The sequence below is a fragment of the Vicia villosa genome, unplaced genomic scaffold (assembly GCF_029867415.1).
Source record: "Vicia villosa cultivar HV-30 ecotype Madison, WI unplaced genomic scaffold, Vvil1.0 ctg.000060F_1_1, whole genome shotgun sequence".
In the NCBI taxonomy this organism is placed as follows: domain Eukaryota; kingdom Viridiplantae; phylum Streptophyta; class Magnoliopsida; order Fabales; family Fabaceae; genus Vicia; species Vicia villosa.
This window is the reverse complement of record NW_026704990.1, coordinates 468,667-484,930: the sequence shown is the minus strand read 5'-3', so window position 1 is coordinate 484,930 and position 16,264 is coordinate 468,667. Positions and strand designations below refer to the sequence as shown.

The 16,264-nt window shown below is 32.9% G+C and overlaps 1 protein-coding gene across 1 annotated transcript; it reads left to right on the top strand.

Moving 5' to 3' along the window:
- The first annotated feature begins 11,246 nt into the window (after window positions 1–11,246).
- On the top strand, window positions 11,247–15,973 carry LOC131623324 (uncharacterized). The gene is made up of 10 exons (XM_058894331.1): window positions 11,247–11,568; window positions 11,669–11,731; window positions 13,067–13,148; window positions 13,704–13,778; window positions 14,045–14,111; window positions 14,217–14,262; window positions 14,533–14,639; window positions 14,814–14,883; window positions 15,405–15,487; window positions 15,588–15,973. Exons 1-10 carry the CDS (start codon window positions 11,389–11,391, stop codon window positions 15,619–15,621), a joined length of 807 nt encoding a protein of 268 aa, XP_058750314.1. The 5' UTR covers window positions 11,247–11,388; the 3' UTR covers window positions 15,622–15,973.
- Window positions 15,974–16,264: the final 291 nt, after the last annotated feature.

Here is a 16,264-nt window from a genome sequence, read left to right as displayed (position 1 = left end):
TCTGTTCATTTTTTAGTGTGCACAGACATGAAAGCATAAACAATATTTTTATTTTAATTTAATTTAATTATTTGTATAATAAAATAGGTGATATATATATATATATATATATATATATATATATATATATATATATATATATATATATATATATATATATATATATATATATATATATATATATTAATACATATGTTTTGTTTAGTTTTGTAAATTTAAATAACTTTTTAAAATATCACTGATCATTTTTATTTTTACTTTGATTCTCATATATTTTATTTGGTATTTGTTTCTAATTTAAATTTTTAATTTTAAGTTAATAAAATATTTATTTATTTATTTTTGCTCAAATATTACTTTTGTTATGGTAATTTTAAGAAAACAAAAAATATTATATAGTAATTAGATTAAGATTTTTTTTTTATTTTTGGAATTTGGTAAAAATATATTTTAGATGAATTGAGAAGCATAAAAAATATCGGTGAATTAGCACAATTGAACAAATGAAATTGAAATATTAACGCAAGGTTGCATACTTCCCATTTAATATATTATAAATATATGTGAAATAAAACAGTTAAAAAAAAACTTTAAACCATATATTTTGACTTTTATGAACTTAAAAAATAATAATTGCGATGATCTACCGATAATATAAGATATCATTTTACGAACTCTACTTTTAAGTTGTTATTAACTTGTAGTTGTATTTACAAACTAAAACATAATTTGTGCATCAAAGTACAAAATTCTTTAAGCAAGTAATTTTGATGTAACCTCTTTAAATTTGAATGGTATAATTGGCAAGATAGAAATACAAACAAATTTTTTTTTATCTCTTTAATATTTAACTCTTTAAATCATTAAATCAGTAAGAATGAAACTAAAGGAGAAATATGGAATCAATAAAAAGAATACTGATTAATATTTAAATGAGGAGAAAAAAATTAACTAATTTTCATATATGAAAGCTCTGAATCCTTTTGAATCAGTATGATTTGAAAGCATTGAGCGATGGCTATGAAAGAGTGATTGTCATGAGGATGAAGAGAACAATTGAGCAAGATGATGCTATTGAAGGGTATGAACGCATGAAGTTATGCATGGGCTAATTAATGTGTGGTGTTCTGTTGAAAAATAAGAAAGCTCTTTTTTTTTTTTTTTATGATAAGCTTCTTCCAACTCAAGAGAGAAGTTAATATTACATGGAAGTTACAACTACTCTAAAGAGAAGTTACACTACATTTGTCTTTTATTATTAAAAATAAAAAAATAAATAAATAAAGAAATTATAAAAGGTATAATGGGTAGAAAAATAGACTATACCGAAATTATGTTTTGCCTTTAAATATTGTTATAGATTAATTATAATTCTTAGTTAAATTAATAATTTTATTTATTAATTATTATAATTAAAAAATTAATATTTTATTTTAAAATTTATATACATATTTTCAACCAAAAGTCTCTCTCTCATTAATTAGCCAAAATATTTTTTCTCAATATTTCACATTTTTTAATTTAACTTTCCAAAAATTTTAGCAAATTTCTTTGTACACCTTGAAGGGGCAAAAAAAAATTCCTGAAAAACTCTAAAATATCCTTTGGAGATGCATCTTCAAACGCACTCCAAATCAAATTTCAAAGTGTTTTAGAAAAAGATTTCTGAAAACATACTGTTTAGACTTAAACGTTAAATTTAAACTTTCAGTGATGTTTTTGGAGATGCATTTCAAAAACAATTCAACTTATATCTCCTTGTTGCATAAACCATTTCATTCTCCTCATTTCACCTCATAACCAAAACCCTCCAAAAAAAACTTTATCCATTCATCAACGATTTTTCGTCTTCAAACCAAGTTTCAAGTGTTTTATCATGTCAAAGAGAGCATAAAAAGCTGCAACTTAAGTTAAACTTTCCTCATTTCATCTCTCATCTCTCATTTCCTTTCATTTCTCACCCTGCTTTTGTTTACTTCAATAATGCGAAGCCGACACTTCAATTTATGTTCTTCAAGGACACGCCTCTTGTCGAGCTGGATACCATACTAAATTATATCCTGCAATATCCAAAAAATCAGAAGATAGTTAAGCTCGAGTATCGTTTACCATCACTTGACAATGAAGGAAAGATACAATTCACCCAGTTTTTATGAATACGAATGACAATTTAAAGGTTATGTTGAGTACTCTTCGCCGATACTCTACTAAGGGTCTGATTGAAGTGGATGCGAAGATTCAGAGATCGAGAGAAGATGTTATCAAAATGTTGCAACGTCCTCAGTTACCCGTTTATAACAACATGCAATATTAAATTTCTGTTTCAATATTTATGTAATTTTGACTATCTATGTTAAATTTATGTTAACCTTCTCTGGCTTTTAGGTTTTGTTTTTTGGAAATCATTCAACGTTTATTTCGGATATATACTTTTGAATTTCTCCAACAGGTGAATTCAAAATACATCTCCGAAAGCACTCATAAAAAATAAAATGTGGTGCGTTTGGATATACATCTCCGAATTCGGAGGTAAAACAGGAATTTTGCTAGAGACCTCTAAGAAAGTTAAGGGATATACAAAAAAAAAAATCCAAATTTTAATCGGTAGTTGAATGCAAGTTATCAAAACTATTTAATTCAATAATTACTTTTTTGAATCAAGAATAACTTTATTGAATAGATTCAAAAAATATTACAACTAACCAATAAGATCCAACATCACAAAGCTAACCAATAGACACAACCCACTAAGGCATGAGTAAAGGATCCGGATTCTCTAACTTTCTAGCAGGAAAGTTAGAGTGACTTTCACCTGTTTGCCACCGCTTGATAAGTTGGATTGCTAAGATACTTCCACGTTGCTAATTTTTTTAACAAAAAAAATAAATAAAAATTGGAAAGACGACCCATGCATAACCTAGAAAATCTGTAATCTTAATAATCTTGTTGCCTTCATTGAAGCCATACCTTATCAAATCTGGATCCGAAATTCTCTAACCTTTGTTACCTTGTCACCTCCGTTGAAGACATGCCTTGTCAATTGAAGATGAGGAGGTTTTCTTGAACTGTGGGAGAAAAGGAAATACTAAACGTAGAAGAGAAAGATTTGAACTGTAAGAGAAAAAGGAAGATTAAAGGTGAAACATAGAAGAGAAAGAAGTGGAAATAGAAAAAAAAATGTGTTTTTTTTTTTAATTTTTGTCTCATTTGCTTTTGGTCATGTAAGCAATATGACTGTATTGTTGTTGGTTTTTTAGTTTTATATAAAATTTTAATTGATTTTTTTCTCACTTGTATTCTATACAAAGTTGAAACAGTCTTGTTTTCATAGGATTCAAATGTAAATTTTGTTTTGCATCATTTTTTCTTAACGATGGTTGATGGCAGAGGCAGAGATGATAAACAGTAGATGCACGACGACAACGATGATGGTTGATGGCAGTGGTAACATCCATAAACTCGTGGCTAATGGGATTGATAATAATGAGCTGCAAGAAGACAACAATATTCAGGATGAATGTAGAAATAATTTGCAATGATTTTTCTCCAGAAATATGCAATGGATTTTGTTGCCATTTTTCTAGATGTTGTTTTAATTTTTTTTGTTAAACGATTTGGCTACATGGCAGCATTTTAGTGGTACGATTTATCATATGGTGGAGAGTGAGTAAAAGTCACTCTAACTTTCCCGCTAGAAAGTTAGAGAATCCGTATCCCTTATTTATATCCTATTTTTTTTCGTTTTTCAATCTAAATAAAACACTTCTTTTTCCTTTTTTTTTTCAATCAAAATTGATTCAACTCCTAATTATTCACTTTTCCAAATATTTTTCTAATGTTATTTCTACTTTATGGTCTTTTTCTCTCATTTTTTAAATTTTGTTGTAAATATATATTTTTATTCTTTTTAAACATACAAGCAAATAAATTATTTCTATTTTCTTTTTTTGTTTTGTTTTTTTATCTATATATTAAATTAAAATAGAAAATTATATATTTTTATCGGATCATAGATCAAATATGAATTGAAATAATTTAAAATTATTAAAATGCAAAATAAAAAAGAATAACAACGAATTGAATACTTATAATTATGACTTATTTTGATAATAAACAACGCAAATTATTAAAATTATCACAAATTCATTATTTATTATGATATGCAATATCTACATTTATTTTTCAAATTATTTGTAGTTAATTAGTATATGGGTTTTTATTTCTATACTAATAATAATAATAACGAAAACATTTTAAATATGTTTTACTCTATTAATTTTATTATTTTTAATCTATGATATATTTTATTTTATTTTATTTTGTTGAAAATATACATTATTAATTTTTTAAGATAGACAGATTACCGAACTATTATTAATTCATATTATTATATTTTAAACTATTGATTTAAACTATAATATTTATTAATTATTTAATAAAACTTATCCGCACATTGTACGGGTGGACGTCTAGTTATTTTATTAAAAACAGTTATTTCGTTTAATATAAAACATTTCTCTCGTACATTTGATATACAAATATAGTATTAATAATATTAAAATATAAATAATGATAATTATAGTGGGAAAAACACTTTATAAATAATGATAATCTAAGCTGGAAAAAAAACACGGTTATTTGATAAGTGTCAAAATGTACTTATTTTGTGTATGTAAATAGTGGCACTTATCGATACTTTTGTTAATATCGTTTGAATAATTCCCTGTTTTGTGTATAAATACGTATACTTTGTGAATAATTGTATTTTCATATACTTTTATACCATTTGATAGTTTTTCCTTTGTTTTTATAGGTATTCATGCTTATTGGAGCCTTGAGGAATAAAGTGTCAAAGGCACGGCTTCGATTTCGCAGTTTTGGTGCAAGTCCGCTTAGCCACCATCAAGCGGACTTCCAAAGGCTCAAAATAAGGATGACCAAAATCATCATTTTGGTTTCCATTCATTCATTATTGGATAGAACATTGAATAAGCTTTTCAACGCTTCGAACCGGGCGCAATTCGGAGTTACGGTTCTCAACTTATGGCGAAAACAAGATTTCACTTTTTCTGTCATCCGCTGAGCGGAGGGGGGGTCCGCTGAGCGGAGCTCCAGCGGAGCAAATCAGCGTCTGGATGCAATTTTGAGTCCGCTGAGCGGAGGGGGTCCGCTAAGCGGACCTGCTATGACAGAAACTCGTTAAAAGGGATAAAAATCACATTTTTAGGTTATGGGTTGGGTATTTTTGAGTCCCAACACCATCAACTTCATTCTTAGAGTAGAATTGGCTTAGAAAACAACTTCGGAGGTTGCACAAGGATGATCGGGGGTGGATTGAGCGTCGAACGGAGCTGACAAACCGGGAGATCTTCGGTTCATTTCTCTTCTTCTTTATGTATTTCTCTTTGGTTGGGTATTATTTGTATATTTACTTGAATCTTATGTATATTTACCGATTATAATGTTATGTTTAACTTGCTTTACAAATCTGTGTTGATGTTGTTCTGGATTTTTGCTCTATGCTGGGGATTTGGGTTGCTTTAGAGATAAACTTCTTGAATCCTTATCTAGGATGATAATTTGTTGGTTCTGAACTCTAGAGATAGATTTAGAGCTAGCATTCACTGTTTGTATCTGTTCTTAATGCTTTTGTGTTTGAGCGGCGCGCGAGAGATCACCGACGCGAGAACACGAATGTTCTCGTGACTTTGCGTTAGAGATAACCTTAGATGTGAGATGATCTCGTTTGTGCTCCAGAGATGGACGCTTATGTGAGAGATACGTGATGACATAGATGAGTATCGTAGGTTGAGTATAACGGGTTGGTAAGTGTATGTTTGTGAAGAGTGAATATATTTACATTCCTGATAAGTTATTTCTCTTCTAAGAATGTGTTTATTCTTTTCCTGTCTATATCTTTGTTTACTTTTTGCTTATTCAATCCAAAGTTCAAAACCGTAGAAACTGTTGAATGGCATCTCTCCATCTCTGAGGACGATAAATCCCGGATCAATATTTCCAAATCTTGTTTGTTGCTTGCCCTATACTGCATTCAACAAAATGGCGCCGTTGCCGGGGATGGTTGTTTGAATTGCATCGCAATAGTTTCCGTGGTCTTGATCTTTGTATATATCGTATATATTGTATAGTTTCACTTGTATATTTTCACTTGTATATATTTACTTGTTTACATTCACCACTTTTCTCTTTTTGTATGATAATAGTTGTTTGTGTTCCATACTTGTGCATATGTGTTGGTTTGTGCACAAAATTGTATACTTGCGTTTTCTTTTATATTTGTATAATTGTTGTATATATTTGTACCCGTAACGTTTGTTGAGTGCTTTGGTTAGGACACTTTCTTTAGGCTTGTGCGGTGAGACGTCACCATGGCATGACGGGAGGAAGCTACTTTCCAAACATCAAAACAATAAAGGCGTCGAGCTAACGACGTAAAACAAGCGCTTGTTGGGAGGCACCCCAACGGTTGTAAAGTTTTGTTTATTTTTATGTTTAAGAGGAATTTAGGTGAAGTGGTGAGTGATTGGAACAACAGATCCTGTTCTGATTTTTCTAGTTTCTGCTATGTCCGCTAAGCGGAGCAGAGCTCGCTAAGCGAGCATAGCAGAATTTTGTTTTTCTGCTCTGTACCAGTGGGGTTCCCATTCCACTTGGTTCACTCATTTTTCCCACTTTCACCAAGGCTAATTAATAGTAGATACTAGTTTTATTTTTCTAATTCTTGTATTGGTTGTTTGTACTCGAATTTTGTCGGTGATTCGAAGATTTTTGAGGTGATTTTCCAAAGCTTGAGTGTTTCAACTTTCGGATGTATGGTAGGATATTGTTTTTGAAGTTGTATCATTCAAGGTACTCATTTATCGCTTTCTATAACATAACATGTTTAGGAAACTTTTCATTTGTACAATCACCATACCATTCATTCTTTTGCATTACTTGCTTGTTGATTGAATCACTTTAGTTCCCAAACCATAAATGTGAGGAAGCTTTCCATTGTTCATATATGCTGGAGGCCATAATCTTTGTTTTAACTAGATTTTATTATGCTTAATCTTTTTTTTATGTTGATTTTATGAAAGCATGAAAAGGATCAAGGCATTTTGTTTTATTTTGAGCACAACCACCATAACCAAATAGTCAATTCACCTTGTGAGTGTGTGATCATTTGTTAACCCTTTTGAGCCTTTTTGTCAATGTCCATGTTGTTTTTGCTAAATGCTTATCTTTGAGTGTTTAGTTCTCATTTTTGCATGGATGATTGATTCTTTGTTTTCTTGAATCCTCAACCATGATTTTTGGTTTGAATTTTTACCTTGCCTTAGAAAGTAAGGAGTATTCACATGATGATGTGGTTGAATTCAAGTTGGGGAGAAAAATGATTATGTACTTATTTGGTTGTTTCTATGAGGTTGAAAAGAAAGAAGAAAAAAAGAAAAAAATGTGAAAAGAAAAGAAAGAAAAAAAATGTGAAAAAGTTTTGAAAAAACAAAAAGAAAAGAGAAATGAATAATTGTGCTAATAAGTATTGTGATTGGTTTGAGAAACTTGTGGTTATGGAAGAAGTTTAATCGAGGTTTTGTTGTTTGAATCTTTGGTTGATTGATCACTCCCTTAGGTTTAGGCAAGTTTTTGTTTCGATTAGCCTTAGGACTTATCTCTTGTTTGTTAACCAAGCCACATTACAACCTTGAAAAGTCCTTGTGATTCTTGCTTTTGTATCTTCGATGTGATTTTTGGATGAATGCATAATTTAATCTTTTGTTTGCAAGATTGTTGGATGAGTGTTAAAAGTCCCTCACCTTTGTGTGTTCTTCATCCATTGATGAATTTTTGCTAGGTGTGATTCATGATGTGAGCATTTATTGTGTTAGAATGTTTTGTATGCTTTTTGTGCTTAGGATTCGTTTCGTTTACATGTTGTCGTTGTAGGATGATGGTAAGTATTTACTTTGTTTATACATTTTTGTATTGAACCATACATTTGATTTTGGTTTTCAAAACTTGTTGATTCACAATTCTTTGGTTTATTACTTTTAATTCTTTAATTTATTTGACATTGTTTGAGGACAAACAAAGTTTCAAGTTGGGGAGAGTTTGATAAGTGCCAAAATGTACTTATTTTGTGTATGTAAATAGTGGCACTTATCGATACTTTTGTTAATATCGTTTGAATAATTCCCTGTTTTGTGTATAAATACGTATACTTTGTGAATAATTGTATTTTCATATACTTTTATACCATTTGATAGTTTTTCCTTTGTTTTTATAGGTATTCATGCTTATTGGAGCCTTGAGGAATAAAGTGTCAAAGGCACGGCTTCGATTTCGCAGTTTTGGTGCAAGTCCGCTTAGCCACCATCAAGCGGACTTCCAAAGGCTCAAAATAAGGATGACCAAAATCATCATTTTGGTTTCCATTCATTCATTATTGGATAGAACATTGAATAAGCTTTTCAACGCTTCGAACCGGGCGCAATTCGGAGTTACGGTTCTCAACTTATGGCGAAAACAAGATTTCACTTTTTCTGTCATCCGCTGAGCGGAGGGGGGTCCGCTGAGCGGAGCTCCAGCGGAGCAAATCAGCGTCTGGATGCAATTTTGAGTCCGCTGAGCGGAGGGGGTCCGCTAAGCGGACCTGCTATGACAGAAACTCGTTAAAAGGGATAAAAATCACATTTTTAGGTTATGGGTTGGGTATTTTTGAGTCCCAACACCATCAACTTCATTCTTAGAGTAGAATTGGCTTAGAAAACAACTTCGGAGGTTGCACAAGGATGATCGGGGGTGGATTGAGCGTCGAACGGAGCTGACAAACCGGGAGATCTTCGGTTCATTTCTCTTCTTCTTTATGTATTTCTCTTTGGTTGGGTATTGTTTGTATATTTACTTGAATCTTATGTATATTTACCGATTATAATGTTATGTTTAACTTGCTTTACAAATCTGTGTTGATGTTGTTCTGGATTTTTGCTCTATGCTGGGGATTTGGGTTGCTATAGAGATAAACTTCTTGAATCCTTATCTAGGATGATAATTTGTTGGTTCTGAACTCTAGAGATAGATTTAGAGCTAGCATTCACTGTTTGTATCTGTTCTTAATGCTTTTGTGTTTGAGCGGCGCGCGAGAGATCGCCGACGCGAGAACACGAATGTTCTCGTGACTTTGCGTTAGAGATAACCTTAGATGTGAGATGATCTCGTTTGTGCTCCAGAGATGGACGCTTATGTGAGAGATACGTGATGACATAGATGAGTATCGTAGGTTGAGTATAACGGGTTGGTAAGTGTATGTTTGTGAAGAGTGAATATATTTACATTCCTGATAAGTTATTTCTCTTCTAAGAATGTGTTTATTCTTTTCCTGTCTATATCTTTGTTTACTTTTTGCTTATTCAATCCAAAGTTCAAAACCGTAGAAACTGTTGAATGGCATCTCTCCATCTCTGAGGACGATAAATCCCGGATCAATATTTCCAAATCTTGTTTGTTGCTTGCCCTATACTGCATTCAACATTATTTTAATGTACTATTACAAATATATAATAACTAGAAGGGTATAAGATTGTTACCATCAAAAGAGTACACTTGATAGGTAGATGCAGGAGGCATGACATATCATCAAGAGTGATGGTAATCTCACCGTGAGGAAGATGAAATAAGGAAGCCTCTGGATGCCATCTCACCGCAAATGCCATCAGTCCCCCATTATGTATCGTCCCGTAGCCCACCTGACAGAGGTCCCTCAGGGCAGAAGCTGCTAGTACATCTTGGAACTACGATTGGCCAGACTGCGCAAGAGCAGCAATCTTCCGACCGTGGTTGTAGAACCTATGGAGATCCCTCTTCTGAAATTAAAAAAAATACGGTTATTAATAAGCAAATTCAGAAACTGAAGAAAAAAAAGTAATAAGTAATAACAAAAGAAAATTTACCGCTCCCTCCTAGATACGCATGGCTGCTTGATCTGCATAACTTGTCAACAGGGATGCGCCTATAGACCCCCCGGATATCAGACAGGCTTTGGCACGGGATGATCCTCGTGCAGCTTCAAAGGTGGCACAACAGATCCTGCATCGACTGTCACTGACACAGGGACTGAAGTAGAAGTAGAAGAACTGTCCCGACGATGTCTGCAGGGGCTGACATCTGTGAGGAACCCTCAACATCATCCCGAGGCCTCTGTGGTGTAGTAGTAGATGGGAAATGCCCCTCAAGTGGAACGAGTGTAGAAAGTCCTTCAACAGGGACAGATGGAGAAGGCCCGGATGACGGGTGTATCAGGTGCATCTGCTGCAACGACAACTTCATTAGTGACTTGAGAAACTACACGCATCCGTTCACGCCGCACGGATGCGTGCTGTGCAGTCCTCCCATGTATATTCTTATTTGGGCCGTAGGCCACAATGTATACATTATGATACAAATAACATCGAGTTAGATACTACGTATTTATAAATAAACAAGAAAAGAAAAAAAAAACACTCTTCCGTAGATGCATCTACGAAGTACCTTAGTTTCAAAAAATTATGGTGCTTCCATAGATGCATCTACGGAATGCCCTAACGTTCATCTCTTCCGTAGATGCATCCACGGAAGGTTCTGAAACTCAGAAACTCAAGAATGGCGTAAGGTCACTGTTCAATCACCCAAAAACTTCATTTTTGTGCCTTGATCATCCGTTTTACACATCAAACAACACCTACATTGTCTTTAAATTATATTTCAATAACTATCCAATCATTTCTACACCTAAATATCGAATTCTAACTCGATTTTACAAATACTCTAAAATAACTCGAAAATTAAAAAACTTACTGATTAAATAGATTTTTGAACTTAATGAAATGTGTTGATAGTTGATGTTGACAATGTCGGCCGAACTCAAGATAAAGAAATGTACTATTAGGGAAGTTTGATTTTTTGGGTTGAGAAAGTAGTTGATAGAGTATGAGTTGAAGAGAAAAGTGAAGAATGAGGGAGGGGAAGGGTCTGACGCAAGTTTAACGTCAAATGCTTCCGTAGATGCATCTACAGAATCTTCCGTATGTGCATTTACGGAACAAAACAACGTTAAACAAAAAAAGTACTTCCAAAAATGTATCTACGTAAGCTGAAGGACATTTTTGTCAATTCGCAAATGGGTGAGAGATGCATATCATGTAGTTAGAAATTCTGACGTATTTAATGCACAATTTTTAAAAACAATTTTAAAATATTAAAATCTTTATTAACTTAGGGATTTATTTTAGGGAAAAAAAACCAAACAAAAAACCTAACAGGAGTCGATTCGAGTCCTTCTCCGGCCACCGTCGCCACCGCCTCATACGAAAGAGCTTACCGGCTCACTTCACCGGCACAACTCTCCGAATGGCTATGCAACCGTTTGATCCGTATTACATGTACCAGCCAGATGAACGGAGCAACATAAACACGCTCTTCGTCTCTGGTCTCCCAGACGACGTGAAGGCGCGTGAGATTCACAACCTCTTCCGCCGTCGCCCTGGATTTGACTCTTGCCAACTCAAGTATACCGGCCGTGCTAATCAGGTACTCATTCTCGATTTTCGATAAATGAAGGTTCTGTTGAGTATTGCAATTTTGACTGAAATTGAAACTAGTGAAATTTTGCTTCTTTTTTTGTTTTCAGGTTGTTGCATTTGCTACGTTTTTCAATAATCAAGCCGCAATGGCAGCGTTGCACGCCCTAAATGTGAGTGTCTAGTTTTGAATATGATAGTCCACTGTTACACTGAGAGTTAGGAACAACAAAATAGGCATAATTTATACATATGCTTTTATCTTACCCATCAGCAACATTTTAGAGGTATTCAGTATTCACGTTGAACTTCTCTTACTTGAACTAAGTGCTCCTGAATTCAGATAATGTATTAAGTTTGTAAAACAAAATGTACGTTAATTTAATTCACGCGTGTGCGTGATAGTAGTTGACATAGTGCATGTATTTTGAGTTTTTTTGTTGGTTTGTGAACGAAGTTTGCGCGCACTAACATGAATTAAAGTGATGTTAAGTCTAAATTTAGAATTTTAAACAACACATGATTTCCAAACTCAGGAAACAAAAGTACAAAAAAGTTCAAAATCAATAAAAATGCAGAAAATCACTAAACCTAAGCAAAAGCGTTTTAATGGATGACTTTGTAGTTCAATCTTTAATCTTTCATCAGGTTTGATCACATACCCATGGATGATTGTGAGAGGGATGAAAATTTCAATTGAGATTTGAGAGATAAACAGGAGTTCTTGAAATATTTATACGAATAAGGGAGATTTTGGTATTATGATTACATTTTAAATAGATTTGGGTGTAACTGAATATTTTTGGGGTGTTACTAGAAAAAATCTATACCAAAATGATCTGGAAATTGTACATGTTAGTTAAGATTTGTAACATCGTTGGTGTTTGCTGGGACTATAATGGCATTAAGTTGATTATGTCGGTGATGCATTTGAGATTAAGTAAATAATATAATAAATGCATTTCATAACACATCAAGACAGACTGACCTGATTAACATTTTACGATTCCAAGGATTATTTTGAAATATTGATAATGTGGAGGATGAAGTTGATACTGTCCAACAATTTCAGTGATCTATTTGGTCATTCACTCGTGTAAATGTACTGAAAAAAATAGCTTATGACATGTTTATTGTCTATTAGCTGTTTGTGTTATTTTTAGTAAGCTCTTCAAAACAACTTATAAATAAGCACTGAAGAATTCTCTTTAAAATTTCTTATTGAATTAACATTTAATTAAACCTTTTAACCAAATGCTTCCTAAAGTGATACTGCAGAAGCTATGAAGTTGCACCCCATCAGAATATGTTAGTTTCAGTGACTTCACTTGACACATACTCTTAAAGAAGTCCTAGGAGTTTTAGTGGATTATATATGTTTCAAGTTTGTTATTCAAATGTGGTGGTTTGATAGATACATAAAGAGGGTTTTATTTACAAATATAATGTTGACAGTTTATAGAAGTTGGTCTTCGATCTAATATGTTTTTTTACTTAATGATCGTCAGGGTGTGAAATTTGATCCTCAATTTGGGTCCGTCTTACATATTGAACTTGCCAGGTCAAACTCTAGGAGGAAGCGAAACATAGGTATATGTTTTGTGCATGAAAGTATCAACTTTCAAGCTATAGTGCATATACATAATTTAGATGTCTTCTTGTTTTCACTTTTATTCCACTCCTTTTATCCTTCAAAGCATTTTTCTTCCATTCTCCCCAATTTATTTATTTTGATGAACTATGGAGACGTTCAAATATTTTTAAAGTGTGTATGGCTAAATAACTTCATTAAGCACATGTTGCATAAACACTTATCTTAAAATTGATTATGTATAAGTTATTTTTTATAATCAAAGATGAAATAAAATTAGCTATTTTCTTATTACCTCGGAGTTGTTTTCACAAACAATCTGGGACATCTTACTAAAATAAACTGAAAACAACTTATACTAAAATAAACTGAAAACAACTTATAGACATATGATAAACTATTTTTATAAGCGTACTCATAAAAATTACACAAATGCCTATGTCATAAGATAAGCTTATATTAGTTGTAAAGTATAAATAAGCTTTTCCCAACTTATTCTTTTGTACGATTACTGTTTTTCCAGGATGATTAGCGGTTTTGTTTTGTACTCACAGGTGGTGGAGCCTACGTGGTTATAGATAAAAGGTCAAAAGGGGAAGCCAATGTTCAGGGAGCCTCAAGTGATGATGGTAACGATTCTTTGATTATAAGTTCAAGGCTACATATACATTTTTTATTCCGAAATGACTATGATGATATGGCTTGCAAGTTGTTACTATTTTATTGTTAAGGGTTGATTCTATAATACATCCATAGCTATTCTTCCCTCGCAATTTAAATTAAGTAGGTGATATTATAAATTAATGAGGTAAAAAGTAGGAAAAGGTAGCTAGGTTTCATATTCTTGCCGCCCCTCTTATTTTTGTTGCTCACTTGCACATGTTTTCACATTTAGGTGAAAGTGATCCTGATGAACCATCAGAAAATGGAAGCAACCATGGTGATATAGCAACCACCCAAAGGTTGAGATTAACTTTAATACTGTTATCCATACCTCAAAAATTGCACATGTATTTTAAATTTTCGATCGGTTCACCAAGAATGTTATATTTTCTGCTTGTGTGCAGCGGCGATGCTGTTGTTGGTTCTGACAATCGTGTACCTGGAGCAAGGGTACGTGAAACCCAGCATTAGCAATATGTTGGAAATCCGAACTCTATCTCGTTGCATATGTAGAAATCATAAAACAACCAATATTCTTTCTCTCATGAAGTGTTACATTACACAGATTTTGTTCCTTTCTGTGTGTTTGGCCAAACCATTACGAACACATACAAAATTGTGTAATTTGTTAATAAAAAAATATTGTGTAGTTTGTAAAAGGTTTCTTTTCATTTTCCCTTTAAGCACTTATGTATTATGATGTTTTCAAATTGGCTGCAGGAGCAACATGGAAAGGGTGGTGGTGATGTAGGACCATGTTCCACTCTTTTTATTGCAAATCTTGGTCCAAACTGCACCGTGGATGAATTAAAGCAAGCTTTTTCGGTGTGAGTTGCTGCTTCTATTTGGTATTCATGGATTTGCCAAGGACCTCTAGTATTGTTAATAAAATTGGAAAAGCATTCAACCAGCTGGTTCTTGATAAAAAATCTAGACCCTACATTGTTCATCATCTACTTGCTTTTGATTATAGAACTTAATGTTTCAATCCATTTTTCCAGGCATGCTGGATTCAACTTGGTCAAAATGCGTTCAAGAGGAGGAATGCCTGTAGCATTTGCTGATTTTGAGGTAAGTCAGCTGCTCTTGCTGATTATAAAGCACTAACAAACAGACACACACACACACTCAAAAAACACTAGGTGTCAAACCTTAAAACTTATATCAACTAATTTACTTATATTATTGTAGGATACAAAATTAACCAGACATGCATCAATAGGGTAGAATAGTAGGCATTTATAATAGGGTTAGATATGTTTTGTTCTATAAAATTACCAAGTTTCTTTTTCATCCCCATAAAAGACCCACACTTTTTAGCTTTTACAAAATTATCATGCATGCAGTTTTATTCTCTGCTGTTAAGTCATCATATATTCTCGAATGATTTTTTGCAAGTCATGTTTAAAACATTATAAAAGTTTCCTAAAATGTTCATATTTGTCCATTTAGTACAGATTAAAAAATTTGGCGCTTAAAAAAAATCATATGCTACTTGAAGTATAACTAAGCTAACTAAATCTATGAAATAGCCATGCTCTGAATTTTTGTTCACTTATTGATGATCTTATCCACCTTTCTTCTTTTGACAGGAAGTTGATCAAGCTGTTAAGGTCATGGAAGAGCTTCAGGGAACCTCGCTTCCATCATCAGATCGGGGTGGCATGCACATAGAGTATCTTCTAAACCTTATGAAGTTTATCGAATTTTTATCACAATGTTGGATAATGCTTCACATTTCTTACTCTTTTTCTCTCCTTGGTTATGCTCTCTAGATATGCACGGTCTAGAATGAGGAAGAAGCGGTAGAAGATATTGGAGCTAGACTATTTATGGATAATCCGGGTTCGATATAAAAGGAAACGTTGCATTGCGTTCCCTCTGGAATAGTTTCAAAACAGAGAAAGGTTGGTAAGATGTCCCATTTGTAATTTACAAAATGAGTACAGAAAACAGCTACGTCTAAGCTATGTTATCTGTTTGAATGAGTTGAGGATACTTTTTCTTGCCATTTGGGAGGAAAGGTTGCAAAACTTGGCCCCGACCCTGTACCGAAACTATTTTTAATATGTTCACTATCACTGCAGATGCTGCATAAATGATAGACAAAGTTTTCATCGTATTAACAGCAATGAACAGTCTCTTACACATTTTTTTCCAATATATTTTCCAACAGGTTTTATTGTTTAGATAAGCCATAACATTATTTACTAAAATACATATAAGAATATCTAAACAATGAAATGTGATTTGACATTTGCACAAAACTATTTTACATTATTTATGCATATAAATTAAAATTTCAAATTTGATAAAAGCACTAATATGCCAGTTACCACTCTTCAAAGCTGAATTGCTTTTGACACTTCCATCCAGTCCACAGGTTCGATGCGGGGATTTGATTTTATGATTGTGTACGAGTGATTTATAATATGAGAAATATTTATAAGAT